This window comes from Patiria miniata, unplaced genomic scaffold (assembly GCF_015706575.1).
Source record: "Patiria miniata isolate m_02_andy unplaced genomic scaffold, ASM1570657v1 HiC_scaffold_3, whole genome shotgun sequence".
In the NCBI taxonomy this organism is placed as follows: Eukaryota; Metazoa; Echinodermata; class Asteroidea; order Valvatida; family Asterinidae; genus Patiria; species Patiria miniata.
The window spans coordinates 9548209-9567884 of record NW_024037069.1 but is presented as its reverse complement, the minus strand read 5'-3'; the positions used below and the strand labels follow the sequence as shown (position 1 = coordinate 9567884).

At 42.1% G+C, this 19676-nt stretch overlaps 1 protein-coding gene across 1 annotated transcript; it reads left to right on the top strand.

Moving 5' to 3' along the window:
* Window positions 1–450: 450 nt before the first annotated feature.
* LOC119736387 lies at window positions 451–19540 on the top strand. The gene is made up of 5 exons (XM_038210403.1): window positions 451–1304; window positions 5790–5862; window positions 15902–16924; window positions 18502–18605; window positions 19200–19540. Exons 1-5 carry the CDS (start codon window positions 1248–1250, stop codon window positions 19311–19313), a joined length of 1371 nt encoding a protein of 456 aa, XP_038066331.1. The 5' UTR covers window positions 451–1247; the 3' UTR covers window positions 19314–19540.
* Window positions 19541–19676: the final 136 nt, after the last annotated feature.

Genomic DNA, 19676 nt, shown 5'->3' with positions numbered 1-19676 from the left:
GGAAATGTTGCCTTCGAAAATATTGCAAGCATGTAAACATTCCGTCGTAGACCAAACTGCAGATCGAAAATACTGAGACAAAAAAAAACCCGATGCGCCTAATCAAAATAATAATTTCAGTTATTCGCACTATTGTACGGGGAAAAAACGCGGACCTTGCCTATTATATGCCAGTTATCATGTGACTTTTAAAAACGCCTTCTCCATTTTGCAATCTGGAATACCAGCTCCGTCAACAGGACACCGTATGTGATACAAATTTCCATACTACTACTAGTGAGAAGTGAACTAATTCCATGCACGGAAACACAACTGATTATCTTGGTAGTTGGCACCGTCAGAAATAAAATCAGCAAGATTTCCTCGGCGCCGAAAGACATCTTAATTGGGAGTTGATTTAGCTTCTTTTTTTTAGTTGGTAGAAACTGGTGGCTGGTTGTACTTTTGTGAGCTGACATTTCGGTAGGTTTGGGATTTACTCCAAGATCCAGGGTTCGAGTTCGGCTCAAGCAATGATTTGTGTTTTTATTTGGAAAATCAAGTGCAGTAAACTATCGCTTCCTCATTTCAGTATTAGGCCTAGCAGGTCTTATTATGTAATATTTAGCATAAGTCTGTCTCGACAGTTAGAATCATTTGACGGCGCACTGGAGCTAGCTGCAAGTTTGATGGGTTTGAACAGCAGCTGTAACACCTTATTCCAGAACGATTGGTCCCTCAACATTTTAGTCCAACTCTGGGGCCATCTGAGCTGATGATTCAAGTCTCCAAGTTGCCACAGGTTAGGACGAACATTCGAGGGACTCACCCCGACCTGGTTTGCACAGTTTGTGCGCGTGCAACATCAAGTTTTCATCATGCAAAAGCCCGCTATAATATTTGTCCATCTCTTGTGAGTTGTGCAAATTACAATGGAGTGTTGGTGCATGTGCTCGATTGAATCAGTCGGCGCATGTAACTCGCTCGGCATTATGTTACTTTCCCCTGGTTCCTCCGTAGCCTGGTTCCCGGTCAACGACTCAGCCTGCTAAACTTGACATTAAAGAGCCGAGCGAGGGAGACAAGCTGTGTGACTCACCCTCGGTTTAGAAGCCTGGATAAAGTCGACTTGTTAGGCTGGCTTCCATCCAGTGATATTCTGCAGCGGGCACTTAAGCGTCTAGGTTTTTTCTTTATCTGTCCATGAGAGGGGGCTTCGTTGAGCGCACCTTGGCGAGATCCGTCGCCCGTGTGAAGCCGGGGGAACCATGGGGCAAACGCACGCTGGAAACTCTATCACGAGAAGAGTCAAGGATGAGAATGCGGTAAGATTTGTTCCTTTGATATCTGAGAATGGCCACGCTAAAGGTTATTGCTGACATAAAAACAACTGTGACATTTAGAATCCATTATGTAAACCATGTGTAAACTAAGGGGGAATGGTGAAAAAAAGTTGGGCAATGCGTTTCTACCCGACAATTGGCAAGAAGTTTAATACCTTGCATAATTTAAGCCAATTTGATTTACTTTCAAGGAGATTGCCGAAACATTATGGTTTTGATATGTTGATCAACGCTTGGCAAAGTGGAGAAACCAGTTGCCATTTAAGGTTTTTGAGATGAAAAGTGGCACTTCCTTTTAATCGTTTTAGGCACTTTAAAAGTAACAAATTATTCATCACTTATAGGCCTTTCACTTTGACAATCATTATCTCAAATTCTCTTCCTGATCGGTAACAAGGTTTGTCACAGTCGGCATACCATGGCAAAAAGGGGCGGCAACTCGACGCCGCTTGTCATGAATCGTGCGACATTAAACACTGGAGAACTGAACTCACCCCTGAACTAAATTTTCGACTCTCTTCCAACGCACGTATGCGTACGTACGTACATTGTACGTCCCGAGTATTTTAGTCTAGACTTCACAATACGTCTTTCCATGATTTCCTGGCGTACATGCTGAGACTGCATTGTGTTTGGTTTACCTAAAGACGAAACGCGCATGTGCGCACATGCGCAGTTAATCTGTTTACCTAAACATGCGCGTTTATGAAGATTTCCATTGGTTTGACAATAATAAATCAAAATTAGTTACAGAGCAAAGTGTTCACTTTACTCACATTCTCCTTGTACTAAACATCGTTACTGATTGGTCCTTCAGCTGAATGTGCGTCTGAGCATGCGCATTACATGTAAGTGTAATCCGGGCACGGGGCAGTTGCCAACTATGGTAGTGATGCAACGCTAGATCATTCTTGCTCAAGATTGTTGACGTGGGGAGCAGGACATTAAAGAGGATGCTGTAGCCCGTTTTTTTCACTTGGGGAAAATAGTTTGACGCTGCGCAGTTTTTAAGACATCGCGGCAAAGAGAAGACAAGGTCCTTCAATGTAAGAAATATCCAACATGGCGTCTCGCCAACCATTATAGTTGTCAAAAGAATCCCACTCTTATACAGATTTCAATTTCAAGGCGAATGACTGTGCTTCGTGTGGGCTAGGGGGAGGGAGCTGTCATATCCTCGAGGGCCTTGTCCCAAGCCTAGCTTTATATAACATGACTAATTTCCTCTTCACCTCAATTTGCACTCTCCGTTACAGTTGTGTCATGTCCAAGGGTTTTAAAGTTGCCGTCGCCACTGTGAAGTAAAAGCTAAGAGGTTACACGTGTGGAATCGTTGTGGTGGATGACAGAAGAGGGAGGGGTTACGACTGGACAGGCGTAGAGGGGGGTGGGGGAGGAGGCTCCGCCCTGTAGTGGCCCAAGGCTAGCGCATATGCATGGTTTTAGACCAGTAAATAAACTGCCAAAAGCCCTATAGTGTTAAATGCTCGCACTTCTAAAATCAGGAAAAACACACACAATTCTCCGAGGTGTTTTTCGAGGCGCACATCATATCAAAGCTGATTTCATCAGCTTTCATTTTCTGTTCAATTTGTTTGGGGGTCAATCCAATATTTTTTTGGAAACATTTCCATTCAAAGATGATCACCCCTAAAAGAAGTCATGAAGCCCATCGCCATTTTTTTGTGAACAGTGATGCCTTCTCTCCATTGCAAAATACAGCGAGTTTGTTGCCCAATTTCATCCAAATTTCACAGAAATATATAGTTGGCAGTCCTGTTCACGGCTTCCGCCCTTTTTTTCACAAACCCTCAAATTCATGGCCAAAAATGCTTTAATGGCAGAGAATTTGAAGCCATGCAAATCGTGATGTGGCCGGCGTAGGCAATTTTGGGCCTATATTTACTGCTCTGCGGCCCTGTAGATGATTCGGATGTTGGGATAGGAAAAAGGAAAGAAGGTAAATCCGATTGTGTTGATAAGATTACATCGTAACGGAAGGCCAGGCCCTTGCTCGACGGTCAAGTAATACTCACTCTGTGTTAACCGAGGATTTTTTGTCTATGTGTATTTTCTGTTGTCCTTCAGCACAATAACCTTCAGAGACTCTATATTTATTAACAAAAATGACAATTATCAAACGTGTCTTTCTGGAAGGATTTTGAGAAAATCTTCTCAATGGTGCAATTTGGAATTCTCGAGGCAAATTAATTTTTTTTACTCAAAAAAATTGGATGTAACTTTTTTTTATACAACCAAAGACGAATACCATAAAGCTTACTACATATTCTAAAATTTACTCATTGCTAGAAACGCGCTGAAAATTCGCAACGTTCTTTGTGTCAGCTGAATAGTTATACAAAATTGAAGAACACTTACCGTCGAAAAAAACTGAGTCCATCATTTTATTTCACATAACATGAGCAAATGGTTTAATTAAATTAATGCCGATTAAATAATTTTTTTTTAAACTTCACAAAACTTTTAAAAAGTTCATCTCTCTCTCCGTTCCCAATTCCCGATAGTCTCAGTCTTAACTCTCATCAGTGTACTTATTCCCCTTAGATCTGACATCACCATCATAAAAAAAAATTATCCAAAACATATAACAATTGCAAGATACTTCTGAGATTGTGTCAAGTTCAAGGCGAAGAGGAAAGAGGTAATTACGAAGCTTGTTAAAAAAAGTTTAAGCAATCGGATTAAGCGACTAAAAATATGACGCTTCGCGCACAGTCAGCTGATTCTCATCTGGAGCGTATTTACAGGAAGTTAAAGAGATTCATTTTAACCAAAATATTACGTATCCCAATTAACATCAGTTTTCCGGATTCACCTCGTAAGTGGGCCCCTAACGCTGTTTTTTCTCTAACTAAACAAAAACTGAAAACAACTGCCAATACTCCATAAATGCATGGCAATTTGATGAATTAATGGGAGACTTTTGAGACACGTGGTGGCAGCAAACACACCGGTCCTGATATGTTGCGTCATTTTGAACATGCGCACATTAGCTTAAAGAGACAGTCTCGTTGGTTCCATAATTATGGAGATCAATGGTTCCATCACCGGTGCAAACAATTGAAAAGGGACGGTGTGTTTGCTGCCACCATGCATCGCAAAAGTCTCCCATTCGTGTCCTCTCTAATTCCACACAACTTGTACTGCTAAGGTTTTGGGTTTTGAATAGGATCTCCTATTAAAACAGTACGCGACGGAGGACGTGATAACACGCATTTGCTGCTTTTATACACAGGCTCGGCTTACAGGTTAAGACGTCAAGATTGCCTCGACTCACCTCCGGGTGACGTCTAAACACGCTAATCCCTTGTGTCTTTTGTACACACACACACACACAAAGTCATACAAGTCTGTGGAGGTTGACAGTGTGTTGATATTGAATTGGCCATTGTGCACGGCCAATTGTTGTACAATTAACGCTCCAGGGCACACCCCAGAGTGTCGAAACATATGGTTTCGGCAAGTATCGTACAAATACTGTTGAAATGACTCTTGCGAATCAGCATCTGTGGCGTTTGGCTGTATATCAGAAGCTGGCTGGAAAATTTTACCTTTTCCGAAAATCGAAATTTCGGCAAAAATAATCCCGGCGTGAAGTGGTTAACGTTTTTTAAAAAATATTCTCTATTGTCACATTATATTTCAAAAAAAAAAAATGTATACCCCAATTTTGTTTTTATACTGTCAATATTAAATACATTTACTGTCAGTAACACTTCTTTTTAGGTTTCGTTGTGACATTTTGTAAATGTTTTTCGTGACATCAATTCAACGATGTCCTGTTTTCACCCGTCCACGACTTCAACAGATTACCAAAGTTCACCATGTTGTTATTGAAGGAAAAAGACATTATTGTACGAGTCTGGACAGTCTTAAAACAGATGTTTTGCAAGCGTGCGCAACGCCGCCCTGTTCCGATGGACTGTGCTGAATTTGCTCCGTGATGAAATTGCACATACACAATGGGGATACGGGCATGCGTAGATCCTTTTCATACATTAGGGACCACGTACGAAATACGTTGTGCGGCTCAGAAAGAAAGTCGTCTCATTGAAATCGCCATTTTACTTGTTACTTCACGGCACACAATCGGCAATGTACATCTTACAATGTACATCACTATATTGAAAGGTATCGTGTAAGTGTGATGAAATTATCACACAAATCTAGTATTTACTATTTTTCGATAAACATTTTCGAAACGTTTTAAATACCAAGGATTTGAAGAAAAAAAACCGGTTCTCACAAACCGCAGTTTTCGGGTTTTTCCCCCTCTCTAAAACAAAACTGATTAGACTTGATCCAAATGTACACGAACTGAATAACGCTCGCGGCGCTCATGGCGCTCACAATAATGTCCTTCAACATTAGCTCTTCTTCACCGTTGGCGTGGAGGGAGTACTGGTTTAAATTTTAAAATTTGTCTCAATCTGTTTAATTTGACAGGATCAACCACGTCGGCGGATCAAACTGGCGCACAGACGGCATCGACTCATAGCAAGATGGTCACAGTATGAAAGTAAGATACCAAGATGCATGAACGGTGCATGACCGATAGTTTAAATCACTCCCTTTAATTAGGGAAAAAACAAGAAAAGTGTAATGAAAGAGTGTGTGTTTACATGCTAATTTTTTTTAACAAGATAATTTATGTACACTTAAGATATCAAAGTCAAAATTCTAAGTGGTTTGTCTAGTTTCTTGAGAACTGAAATCTGGTCGCCGATGAAAATGCATCGATCGGTTTAGCGGATAGACTAGATTTGCCACTCACTCACCGCATGTACTCAAGTAAATGATGTTCAGGGATATTTTGTGATTCTATTGAATGAGTGTCAGCTGCGCTGAGCTGACCCTAAATACCTAATCAAGCCCGACTGTCTTAAAGTCCGATCCGACGATGGTTTGTAAGAGTGTGCTTGCTGCCATGCAGGCAAAAATAGGCAAACAGCAAGTTTCGCGATCAAAACGCTGTGCACGGTTTTCACTGTTTTCTCTAAAAGTGTAACATCCACATTGAAACTTTAACAAGTTAGGTTTTGAATATTCTTCTTAAGATTTTGACTGTTATATTGGAAATGAACCAAATGCACGAAAAGCAAAGGATAATATATTGGCTTTAAGCTGTCATGTAACAAAGTAAGCAACAATGCAATACTATACACACTGCAAATTTGGATAAAATTTTGGCCAGTTTTACGACTGAGGCTGACAGATAGTATGCTGGTTTGGATTTGGCGAACCATCTTTTTAATTTAATACAACGATATCGATGTGCATACCTACACACGGTGAATACTAATCATGTTTGACAAGTCAAAGCCTCCATTGAAGTTCATGGTCGCCAAAATCGATGACACAGTAGCTGTATGCATGAATCATATACACAGGAATGACAACAGGTTGTAAACCTTAGTCAATTAATTGCCGTATAGGCGCCATCGATAAATATACTCTCAATAAATCAGGAAAAAAGTGCTTTCACCACTCTCTAAGGCGCTCAAGACACACATCAAATTAAATATTAATTTGCCTTGATAATGTGGGGGTTTTTTTGGGGGGGGGGAAGTGTTATTTGATAAAGTTTGGGTGGTATTTTCCTCAACGTTCCAAAGATAGTCACGAAGCCCATTTCTATACTGATGAAACCAAGTTTAACCGAATGTCCCAGTAATGCAAGCTCAAAATACTGTATATAATTTATACAAGTCGTGATTTGCTTGATGTACACAGGTTGAGACCTAATTGACGCCAGCCCGAAACGCAGCTCATGTATCCTCGAGATAGGTGTGTCGGAAACTATAACCCCCGGATCGACAAGTCCGTCATGATGAAGTTAGTGCGCCTGCGTAGGCCTACCTCTTGGCCCCGTGCAGTATCGCAATCGCTGAGAATCCTATTCCTATCCAGTAATCACGCACACACCGTGTGCATATTTTGCGTTATCGTTTTGCACCAAGGTATTGTCAATTACCATACTACGCATGCGTGAAACATCACGTGATTTGAGATGACTTTAAAGGGTGGGCGATCGCGAAGATCGAAGTTACGCCGTGCTTTTAGATATACTGGACGCCGCAGGTTCGAATCCAATCGACTTTATGTACCTTTATTTTTGCAAAATGTGAATGTTTCTTTAATCAAATCTTAATTGTAAACGAAGGAAATTGCACTTTTAATTTCCGATTCAAGGCTCTGGAAGATTGTCTTTAAGGGGAGTAAAGTCCGAGAACCATTCCGTGTACAACTCACATGATGCGCATTGTGGTGATTGACAATACTTGGTTGCAGAAAAAAAATCCAAGTCGGCGGTCGACGAGCATAATTTTAACCTCGTATACGCTGACGTGACTGGCAAAGCTCCAGCTCGGGCTCCGGCCGGACGTTTGATAGCTATACGCAGCGTGCAACGCTGTGCATATTCCTACCGCAAGGCAGCTGCGCTAACGATGATGGACACCGCGGTACCAGACGGAAACGTGACTCCTCTTTCTTTGCCAAAGGCAAAATTGCAATCATCATTCTTGTTGGTGAGCTACAATACTTGTTTTTCCTTTTTTTCTATCTAAGTTAACACATTATCAAGATCATTTTGCATTTGACACGTACATGTATATATACATGCAAAAACTGTATAGGCGTATACAAACTTTCAGCCAACCGAAGAGCTCTATGCATTGCCACGTACGCCCGAAGAGTATTAGAACCAAGCCGAACGCTCAATTCGCACGTATACATCTTCCTACCGTGACATAATGGCGACCTGTCATTTCGGGTTGGCCACTGGTGCCATTTCCAATTCGATCGGGTGTAATTTATGTTTCAAAATACACCTTAAAGGGCCTGTCACATTATATGCGCTCTCATAGGAGACCTTACGGAGACCATTTTTTTTCTCATAAATTTAACCATCGCAGCGAGGACGCAATAAAATGACAACTTTCTGTCTCAAAGAAGCTCAAGCTACGCTCATACTGTGCTCTTCCCGCGCTTACGATGCGTTCAACTCGCTCTCTATGCGCCCCTGTCAAGCCCAATTACTCGATCTAGTCGCTGCCGCTGCGCTGTCACTGCGCTCACACTTCGCTCTGCTCGCTGTTGATACGTCCTAGTAGCATGCGTCGCGCTCTCTATTCAACCAAAATACGCTCACGTGACGTCACTTACACTGCATAAATACCACGACAAAACGGTCAATACAAAGTCCAGTCTAAAAAAAATATTCTACAAGTTCATCGCAGTCGAGTTACTTTCTCATGAAGACTACGTCGACTGCCTTGCGCCTATAGGCTGCCTCAATGCCATTTCAATGTCGCACGATTCTCGCTCGCACAGCGCCCGAGTTGCGTCATTACGGCGCCCTGGCCAGAGCGCAGAGGTGTTGCGATTGTTTTGAGCATGTTCAAAGACCTTTGCGCTCATCGGAGACCATTAAGACCCTCTGGCACCCATCTGGCGACCTATGTAGTTGTCGCTGCGATCTAGTAGTTGTTGTTGCGCCCCAGCTATTTTTCAGGGACGCAGTGAGAGCGCATATAAGATCGCAGACTTCTCCTGTACGTCGTCAATACGGTATCACTAATTTGGGAGTTCCAATTAGAGTAATATCTTTCCTATCTCACTGACTGACTGACTGACTGACTCGCCGACTGTCACGTGTAACTTTACTGGTTGTAGGCTGGTGAAGAGAACCGGGCAGTGCTATTGTATAGGATTACCCCGTCAACGCCAATAAACAGTCTTCCAGTGAATAGCCACTGTGAATGATCGACGAAGAGAAGTCCAGTTAGTTTAACCTGAGCCGGTCCATGCATCACTTCCCTCCCAGATCATACTGAGTTTCGGCCCGGCTGCAGGTGAAACTGACTGGACGGGCAGGCTGGCTGAAGACACGTCGGTTCAATTTCGACCGGTGATGAAAAGTAATGATGCGACTTAACACTGTGCTTCCTCCACTTACACTGTCTGGAAGGCATCACCGATACAACGAAGACATATTTCAGTAATTTCAACCGGCAGAGGGAAGCTTAGTATAATTTCCTAACCTCTTAATCTCACTGGCAACTGGAGAACAAGGCTTCAGACACCAACATTATGTTTTAACAAGGAGGTTAATGATATACAGGAGAGATAAGTACGGGGAAGGCGTCGTTGGCAGTTACATTTTCAACCTATAATCAAAACCTTCCTATGAAAATATCCTGAAGTGCACACGACCGAAAGGGCCAGGGAAAATGGGCTGTTAATATAGCCGCCATGATGGCTGGAACTTTTAGTGGAAGTTTCGATATGGGTCTGTGGGAGCGTACTAGCCTTGGGGTAAGTACAGATGGGAGATAGCATGAATAAATAGACGCTAAGTGGGAACAGACATCCGTGGATATACAAAAAATGGTTCCTGATAGAATATCATAATAATCATGTTTATCGAAGCGTAGAGCTACTGTTTCGTTTTTGGCTCGTACGCTGTAAAACCGCAGATTACTATATAGACGCGTTTATAAACTAAACATAAGCATTTATAAGTTAATCAAGACGTTGAACTTATAACGGCTACACGTTCACGAGGCGTTTACAGTGTAAACAGAACGTTAATTCGTGTCTGTGAAAGTCATATTTCAGCTAAATCAAGCTGCAAACGTAATTCGGCTGTTTGGGGATTTTTTTGGTACATGGATATCTGAATAATGAATCAGACTCAAAATTTAACCTATAGGCCTTTTACGAAAGTAAATGACGTCTCTCCGCTTTTAACGTGTTAAGATATTTATAAACTGTTGCCTCAAAGCGTTATAATGTGTTCAAAAGTTAAATACTAGTATGTTTTACACTGTACTAAACCAGATCCATAAGGTTGTGTATATAGAGGGATATGCGTTTACAAAATGCATTGCAATTTATTGAAAAGTAAAACGTGACATGTAATGAACACGCTATACTTAACATAAAGACCAATAAATATCATCGTTTTCAACGACCTTTTATTGAAGTAATTGACTCCATTGTGTTCGTTATGGCAAATTATACTAACTTTGCTTTTAGCGCTACGTAATAGGGGTAGGAAAAAAAAATTTCAAGAAAGAAGGGGTGTGGGATAACATCGAAAACCATTGGTGAAAACAGTTTACCAGACCCGCTAACACTCTGCTGGCTAGGTGGCAGTTTCATTAAAAGGGGCATTGCGGCCTGAAATCCCCGACACTGTCATGTTTTGGATTGTTTACTTTATTTCTAAGGTCTGGTTGAAAGGAAAAAAACATAATGTCTTATACCGTTCACGAGAAAAGAAAAAAAAAACCCGTTATTTACTTCTGAGGCAACGGCCATTTTGTGGCATACCCATACGTATTTCAAGTCGTGTCTATTCAATGAATGCAGCATACACGTTGTGTGTGTGGTACACTGAAAAATTGCCTGGATTAATTTTACCCAAGAAAGGGTGAAAACTGCAACTACCCAAAATTGGGTTGTGTCTTTACCCAATTGTTTGGGTTATAATTTCTGTGAATTTAACCAAAACTTGTGGTCATACACGACCAAATTTGATTTGGTCTGGTATGGCTACAACTTTTAGTTGAATTTAACAAAAACTCAAACCCAAACAATTGGTTATGGAACAACCCAATTTTGGGTAATTGCAGTTTTCACCCTTTCTTGGGTAAAATTAACCCGGGCAATTTTTCAGTGTACATAAATTTATACACACACAAATACACCCCTGTATGTTTTACATACGCCATGTGGACATTCCTTTGTTTTTGTGTAGCACGGTACAAAAAATAACTTTACTTAAACTGTGAAAACTCTTTCAACCCCAAATTTGTTTTTTTTTATTTGCTTGAATGCTTCTCTTCATGCTGCGACAGATACCCTAACCCGAAAATGCCTCAAACGTGTTTTCCTGAAAGGGGGCAAAACGTTATGTGGACACGGCTTAGTCCACATAACGTCAACACAACCTGCATTATGTGGACATCTTGTTCACATGTCCACATAGTGACTGTAAGACAAACTCACACATGTTGTTTCTTACACATCTGCAGAGTGCGAACAAGTGTGCGGTGGATCACAACTTGCACCGAACAGCTCTATTTTTTGGGGACAAAACTCATTGTGACCTCCGAATTGTGACCAGTTTTTAAAGGATGGTTGTGTGGATGTTTATATTCTACTTCTAAATGCTCTTTCTATTTAATATAATTTCATTTAAAACGTATATTGTAGCCCAATGGGGCGCATTCAAGGCCGTAATGTCCCTTTAATATAAACAGCGTGCAAGGAACCGCAGGAAGATGGTGACTGTTGAAAACGATTACTCTTCAGAAGAAGTAGAACTCAAATCGTCATTGATGGATTGCAATATACAGGCCGGGATTTCACATCATCGAGCTCGACAGCTATCAAAGAGAGAGAGAGAGAGAGGGCGCCGGGAGCACGGTCGACGTAGCAACCGATCATTTATGAAATCACGGTGATTCACTCGGAATCACCGCGGAGGAAGCAACGGTTCCCCCGCGATTTCGATTCCTTACCAACGGTAAGAGTGACGAATGAAAACCGCAAAGAATCGAAAGAAAGCGAGTTTATGTAGACGTCAATTACGTGACTTTAACGTCGTAGCGTTACGGTCGAAGGATCGCACGTGTTGGCTCCCAATTGGGACAGTAACAGTGATGTTGCAATTCGAGGCTAAGTTGCGCAGTTTAGTTTCACGTTGTACCCTTATACATCATACCGTTTAGCATGAATTTCATCTTTTTTTCAATTGCCCTTACATCTATTGGCACACATTTCTTGGATCTTGACTTACTTGACTTTGACTTATGCCATCCACCAGACTGCCATCCACTCAGGTACGTAGGAGACCTCGTGATGGCTTCTGCATGTTGATGTTGTGTCATTGCCAGCCTTGCTGCAACTGTTAGCCTTGGAATTCATCTTGATCTGCAGTCCTGTGAGATGCAGTCAAGCATCGTTTTGGTGGACGGCCTTTCTATCTTGGATCATTTGGATTTAAGTTGATGAAAAAAAGTTGGTCAGTGGTATTCACCCCAACATTTAATTGTGTATAAAGTGATGTCAGTTGTTTGATTCCGGCAGAACTCAGTACAAGTATTTGGGACGAAACTTCCCTCCAAAAATTACGAAGTTGATAGTTTGATTTACGTGAGGCCAGAAGTTGACCAACAATTACCCTTTTTATTTGTAGTTGGGATTTAAACGTCCCTCGAAAGTTCCTTTTCAATTTCTCTTCCAGATACACCTGTGTCTCCATCTCTTCTTTGATATTTTACAAAAGGCTCTGTTTAAGAAGTTATTGACGACTAGAGTCGAAACATACGAAGATTGGGCGAAGTAAGGGCGCCATTCCACTGTGCAAGTAACTGATGCATGTCATAGTTATCTACATTCCTGCAATTGTTTCCTATATCAACCGTTGCACCTTCTTTTATTGCCTAAGGGCCAATTTTCTAAAATAAGAGCGGATTTGCCAAAATCTCAGAACCAGGGAAAAGCCATGCATGTATATCATTTTTGGCACGTAACCTTTCAAAGCTGCATGCGATCCGATCGATGTGTAATGCCTCGCGCGAGATTTGTGAGGATATGATGGCTGTATATCACCATTCGTGTCTGCATCCCCGTTAATTATTAGCTCGCTCTACCTTCGTGCCGAGATTACCAGGGATCCAAACGCGCATGCTCAGTGTACACACTGCCACCCTAGGCTCTAGCCGTGTTGTGTTCAGTGTCGAATCCATGATAAAGGAAACTGGGGACGAACTGTGTTCACAGGAACGGAGTACCCATCTCTTTTTCAAAGCGAATGGGCCAGACTCCTCCGTGTATGCTACTGTGGAGGGATCGCCGCACCTCCTCCACAGCGAGCCTCTTACCTTCCCAGCACTGAATAATGCCGGTACCCATTTAACACCTGGGTTGAGAGGAGTAATTGAGGTAAAGCTCATCCTTACTCAAGGGCCGGGCACAACACGCATGGCTACGGCGGGGCTCGAACCCGAAACTCACGATCGTAAATCCTGTGCTTTACCGCTATAGACCATACGTGATAATCATACACAGTGTACATGTACATGCTAGGAACTACGGTTGGCCTCTTGTTGGGAGGTCTTACAGCCCCCCCCCCCCCTGCCAAAATGGGGAATGGGACTTTAATGCTACTCTTGGCCCATAATGCTTCTTTTGCAAATGGGAAAATAAATTTAAAACAAAATCGTCAAACTGCTGTCTCTCTGCGAGAAATATCCGTTTTGGAACAAATAACTACTAGGTCGTTTGTTCCAAAACGGATATTTCTCGCAGAGAGATAGCAGTTTGACGATTTTGTTTTAAATTTACTTCCCCATTTGCAAAAGAAGCATTATGGGCCAAGAGTAGCATTAAAGTCCCATTCCCCATTTTGGCAGGGTGGGGGTGGGGGGGGGGGCTGTAAAACCTGTAAGAACTACTAGGTTGTTACGTAAGTTTGCAGGGGCAGTCTTTTTTTCAAATTTCAACCGTGAAAATCGATCTTTCCTGTTCAAGAAAGTTTCCCATTTCAATGAAGCGACATATGCACATAATAAATTCAAGCTGCGTGATTTTCGCTAAGATAACCTGAAAAAGTCCGCTTCAATATATTGAAAATGGAATTTAGAACAGAAATGGTTTGAATGAACGAATCTCATCGCAGTTGATGAATGATACGGTGATCACTCATGTATATCACATCGCTGCCAAACAGCAAACTGGAAAGGATTGATCACTTCCTATCGAAGTCTTGGACCATTCGTTTTCTTCCCTGTATCCGATGGAACCATCAGAACTTTTTTCAACCATCTTGTAAAAGTAAAACTAAAGTCGAACATTTTGGGTAAAAAATCGGAAACAGTGTAAACAAAACGACGTTGGAGATTGTATAAATATAATTTTGTGACTATAGACTGTAGTGTGAATCAATACGTATTATAAATGGTTTATTGATAAAAAAAAATGACATGGCAGCCCGAGGGCTGAATTGCATCAGAATTTACAAATATTCAAATAAACGTATAAACGTAAGCATAAAACATTAAAAAGACTGGCAATAAACAAGAAAAATTAAACCAAACTATATAAAATAGCATCAAACAATTAAAGGACAAGACAGAACAAGACGTGACAAGAACCAAAAAAGACGTGGACAGGACTAGACTAGATAAGACTAGACAAGCTTCAATTAATAATCAGAAAATTTACAAAACTAAACAATACCTGGAGGTTATTAAGATAAAGATCTTTACAAAACTCAAAGTAAGAAAATATACACGCACCATGAAAAGCACGAGTGAGCATCAAACAATTCAAATCAATTCAATGCAAGGGCAAGACATGACTTGACAAGACAAGATAAAACAGGATGAGATAAGACAAAATGCCAAAAAAATTAAAGTAATAAGGATGGAAACAATAGGAAACAACAAACATGAAACAGTAATTAAAATGTGTATAAAAAGAGGGCAAAACAAAAGGGAACTCCAGGATTAAGATTGAAAATAGCACATGTCACGCTACAAGGATAAAAACCACTGGATAATGAATGAAACCACTCAATTAAAATATATACAGTCAGCTCTCGTTAATACAAACTTTGCTGAGACGAATTCTTGTCATGGCTAACATAAAGCCTCGGTCCGACTGTGCATTCATGTGCACAATGAACTGGACTGATAATCCTCTTGACACAAACAAAATAATGATGACGAGTTTCGAACGCTTTGTCTAATTGGTCACAATCTTGCGTTGGGATGTTGTGAGTTAAAGGATGTCTCTAAAATAATTTAATGCTAACAATGGCATTGCACAGCTGAGATTTGGACGAACGGGGTACCGGACAGGAGTCTATACTCACGGCAGAGTCCCTCAGAAAAGGGGGTCGCTCATTCAGGGTTAAGACTTTGGGTGAAGAGTTCATGTTGCTAGCTATGAATCACGTTTTAAACGTTAGGTGGCGTGCCCGGAACGCTCCCAGCGGGAAGTGAGATATGTCATTATTATTCGCTTTCAGTCAAAATTTTGTAGAAAAGTTGAAACAAATTTAGAGCAACGGAAAGTGAAGATTACTTCGTAGGGAAGATTCCACCAATCAAAATGAGCGATGGGAGTCAGGTGTTCGTCACAGAGCGAACAGGTCAAAATAAATCAATCGATGTTCATTAATACTTCGATGTGAATTCATTTATTCTGATGGTGACAAACTAAACGAAAACACTTGAGGTGTTTTCTGTGAATGTATGTATTACGGTACTTTACTTAAAGAGACACCTGTAGAATATGGTAGGTGAATGCTTCCATGGGATCAGTCTGGCTCGGCAAAAGCCTAACTCTTAATTTCTGGCTTGAAGCAATTTTCAAAATGGAAACTTTAATTAGACTACATTGCCCTATTCTTAAGATGAAACAGGCGAGCGCAGGGCCGTAGCCAGCTTGGTTGAAGCATGGAGGAATGTTTACCTATGCCCGGTTAGTATCAGAAAAAATGCAACAAGATTGACAATTTTCTATTTGATTACTTTCAGGTTCCTCTGAGGACGATGTCTTCGGCTCGTCTCGCCCGCGTAGCGTCTGTGACAGCGAACACGGCTCTGTCGCGCTAAAACAACTGCACAAACTCTCCCAGTCCTACCCGGATAAAATTGACTACGGTTCGAATCCCATCTTGGGGTCTGGCGATAACTGCGAGGCGCTCTCGGTGTCGGAGGCCCGCTCGTCCCGACTCAGCGAGACGACTTTCTCAAGCGCCGAGACCCTCGTTGCTGACGATGAGTCGTCTACATTGAAACGAGTCAAGTACCGCTCCAACGAAATCCTCTTCCGCTCCAGCAAGAGTCTGAACGAAGTGAGCAGCGTCATCAGGCCGCTGCCTACCGAGGACAGCGCCGAAGTACGGGTGGCTGAGGTGAAGGACTCGCCCGAGTCTGACGTGGGGCCGGAGACAGAGATGGTCGGTGACGTGGCCAGACTGACCGTGCTGGCGGAGGACACTCACGAGAGTGCTATCTCGTGGAAGCTTGGGGAGAACGAAGGGGAGAAAAGGGGTCGAGAGGCGGAGGAGGCTACACCGAAAGACGGTGTATCGGTGGAGGTATCCAGCGTGCAAGACCCCAGCAGTATTGTCCCAGTTCCTGGTTCTGAGGAGCCCAACGAGCACGGCATAGTAATCCCGGCCAATGCCATCTTCGGCTCCAGCAAGCGTCGCAAGCGGACCTTAACCAGCAGGAGCCGGTCTTACAAACTCGCCACTGACGGCATGACTACCGTCAGCCCGGCTGCCAGCCCACCTACCGTGCCCAAGCGACCGTCTTCCCGGCCGCCCAGGCCCGCCGAGAAGTCGTGGCTGAAGACCGGACACCTTGCTCATCAGCGGAGGAACTTCGTGCAGCGGGAGAACGAGAGGAATGCTCGGCAGCAGCAGCAAGCAGAAGAGGCTTCGATCTGGGGACATCGCCGGACCAAATCGGTGGCAGCGAGCCACATGGTCGATCGACAGACGAGCCTTGCTGCCTGCCATCGCAGAGCCGTCTCCATGAGGGATAGCATTGGTGGGTAACTACAGACTACTCTTGCCACCACAATTAGGCCTACAAGACATATCTGGGGTGGTACGACGCTCAAGCATAAGCCTTATTAACGTGCACTTAGTATTCCTTTGAACCAATAGTTGTAAAAATGTGCAACTGATCAGAATTCACACGCACCATGAATATGAGAACGCGTGCATCATGCACACAAGCGCCTTGCCAACTTACTATTGGATTCTAATTGTGATCATCAGAATGTTCGATTACTCTTGTTCAACTCCTTTCCCCACTATATCCAGTTATTCCTGCCGAGAATTAAAATGCCAATTTTTCATGTCATGACGATGAGGTTCCACCCACAGTGCATCTAACACTCAGCCAGGGTGTCAGGATCGAATTTGTCAATCCTGAAATCCTGACAAGATGGCTCGTTACGCTGACAGTCAAGTTAATTCACTCTCAAGTGACAGCTTGAATCCTGTCAGGTTAGGCATCCTGTCAATCTTGTCCACTTGACAAGATTATCTAAGTTTCAGTATATAGGGTCCTCTAATCACCTCACTGGCCGTCGACATTGAATCCAAACCAATAGTAAGACAGGACACGACCAGCTTTTGATGGAGAAAATCCAATAATTGTTCAAGACGTACCTCCAGATGTTTTGTTCGAAAAAAAAAAAAAACCAGCGGGACTGGCAGGTTTTGTTTGCAAATACTTTCGTTATAGTATTTCGTTATATGTATGAAGACCATTTGACATCCCTTTCTTGGTTATTTTTTTTTATTCAAAAGTGCACTTTTTGAAACATTAAAAAATGTCTATGCTTTTCCAGACAATAATGAGGGCGCTGTTGCTGTGATGTCATTTCAGTGTAGGGGTTTCTGTTCAAATGTGAACCCACAAATCTGCTCATTGAAAACATTTGTGAGAAAAATTTGCTAATATTGCCATGTACTGACACAATAACGAATCACCAAAGAATTTACGACAGCAACATTTCTGCCTGAAATGACATCACACTTTTGCTCATGAATATGGAAATTTGCATTAGCATAACATCCAAAAGGCACCAAAATACCTTTGAAAATGACATAAGGAAAATTAAAAATAAGGTTAAATGGGTCACAAAGGTGCAGTTTCAAGGATTGCATTAGAAAAATTACATTGCATGAGCCCTTTAAGAGCAAAGCTTAAATCGAAGGGAGCCGGCCGGAATCTACAAGCTATGTGTGTGGGTACGTTTCCCAGGCGTACCGCGTCTTAAATTGATGAATTTTATCGGCTGATTATGTCTTGTGCCCAAGTTGACATTTTTATTAAATAAGGAAGTCGGGCCTACCGTTCTCGTGAAATGCCATTTAGTCTTTAAATGTAGGGTCGTGTAAAATGTACGTTTGTCTCGTTGACCGAGAAGGAGAAGGAACTTGACGCGATTAGCTAGAAATTTTCAGAGCATGGATGTCTCTCTGTTGGTTAATCCTCAGCAGTTGAAGGAACTTTTAAGATAAAAATACTACATAAAGCACATTGCTTATCAGAAAAAAAATACTCGAGCCGCTGTGTGCTAAAACATGTATCTTGATTTCCCTCTTCCGCAGTTGATAACGATAGAGCTTACAATCTTTTGAGATGTTTGGACAGCGGGCTGCGGTTGTGGTGCAAGCTCTCATCGGATGGATACGACAGCAGTATTCTAATCTCTGTGAGTATAGCCTTGAAATGAGACTAGAAGTCGTCAGGCTCTTACCCTGGGGTGGGGGGGGGGACCTAGGAACGGCTTTATGTTTGTGCTAGCTATATATGCAGTCATAATAATTTTTGCACATAATCGGATTTAGAGAATGCTATACTCTTTTATTTTTCAAGACGAAAACAAAATCCAGGATTGAACGTTGACGGTGAATCGGGATGCAGTCGGCCAGTTGAAACGACCAGCAGATGTTTGAATAATTACTGCATGCAATTCCACTGTATTTCCCAAAAGTTAATGGTCAAAATATCAGTAGCCTACACTTTTCTTCCGAATTCCCAAAGTTGATAACATGAATTTGAATTGAATTAATTTCTCCCGAAGTTCCAGGTAGAATAACACTGCAATGCCCATTACATTTGGCCATTTTTTTGTTTACAGTGCAGAGAAACCCGTTGGTATTCTGACTTTTTTTTATGAGTGTATTATTAAAGTAAGGGCTCTTATGCAGATATACATGTACTTGTACATGTACTTCTCCCCGATCCCTTGTATATATTCTGAGGTACAAAGATGACTTGGTCCATTTTTTTGTCCCCCTTGCAGGACAAGACTGGTAACCTACTGGAGGTAGCAGACGACACACAGACGACCGTCATATGCCGTATGGGTGGATCGGTGCGGTGCCGAGTTGATATCTCGGAAGCTATCTGCGTGTAGTAATGACACACTGACATCACATAGTGGATTTTTGCGGTGCCGAGATGACATCTCTGAAGCCATCTGGGTCCAGACCAGTAAATACAATGCCATAGACCTAAGTGGTAATTACGCGCACTTCAGGACACTTCAGGTGTTCAGGACAAATTAAATCTTATTTCATCATCTTTAATTTTCTGTTCAATTTTTGGGGGTAATCCAATGACTTTTTGGAGAAATTTCCATCCGAAGATGATCACCCCTAAAAAAAGTCCTGAAGCCCATGGCCATTTTGAAAAACGATGCCTAAACTCCATTTCAAAATAGAGCGCTTGGAGGGACCAATTTCATCCAAATTTCTGCATTACTGAAATCCCACTATTT

What these genes read in the sequence shown, in the direction of transcription:
- LOC119736387 (XM_038210403.1), top strand. Translation starts at nt 1,248, where the DNA reads ATGGGGCAAACGCACGCTGGAAACTCTATCACGAGAAGAGTCAAGGAT. An exon ending in GAGTCAAGGATGAGAATGCG is followed by an intron (nt 1,305 to 5,789) that starts GTAAGATTTGTT and finishes TTAATTTGACAG; the next exon opens with GATCAACCACGTCGGCGGAT. An exon ending in AAGATGGTCACAGTATGAAA is followed by an intron (nt 5,863 to 15,901) that starts GTAAGATACCAA and finishes GATTACTTTCAG; the next exon opens with GTTCCTCTGAGGACGATGTC.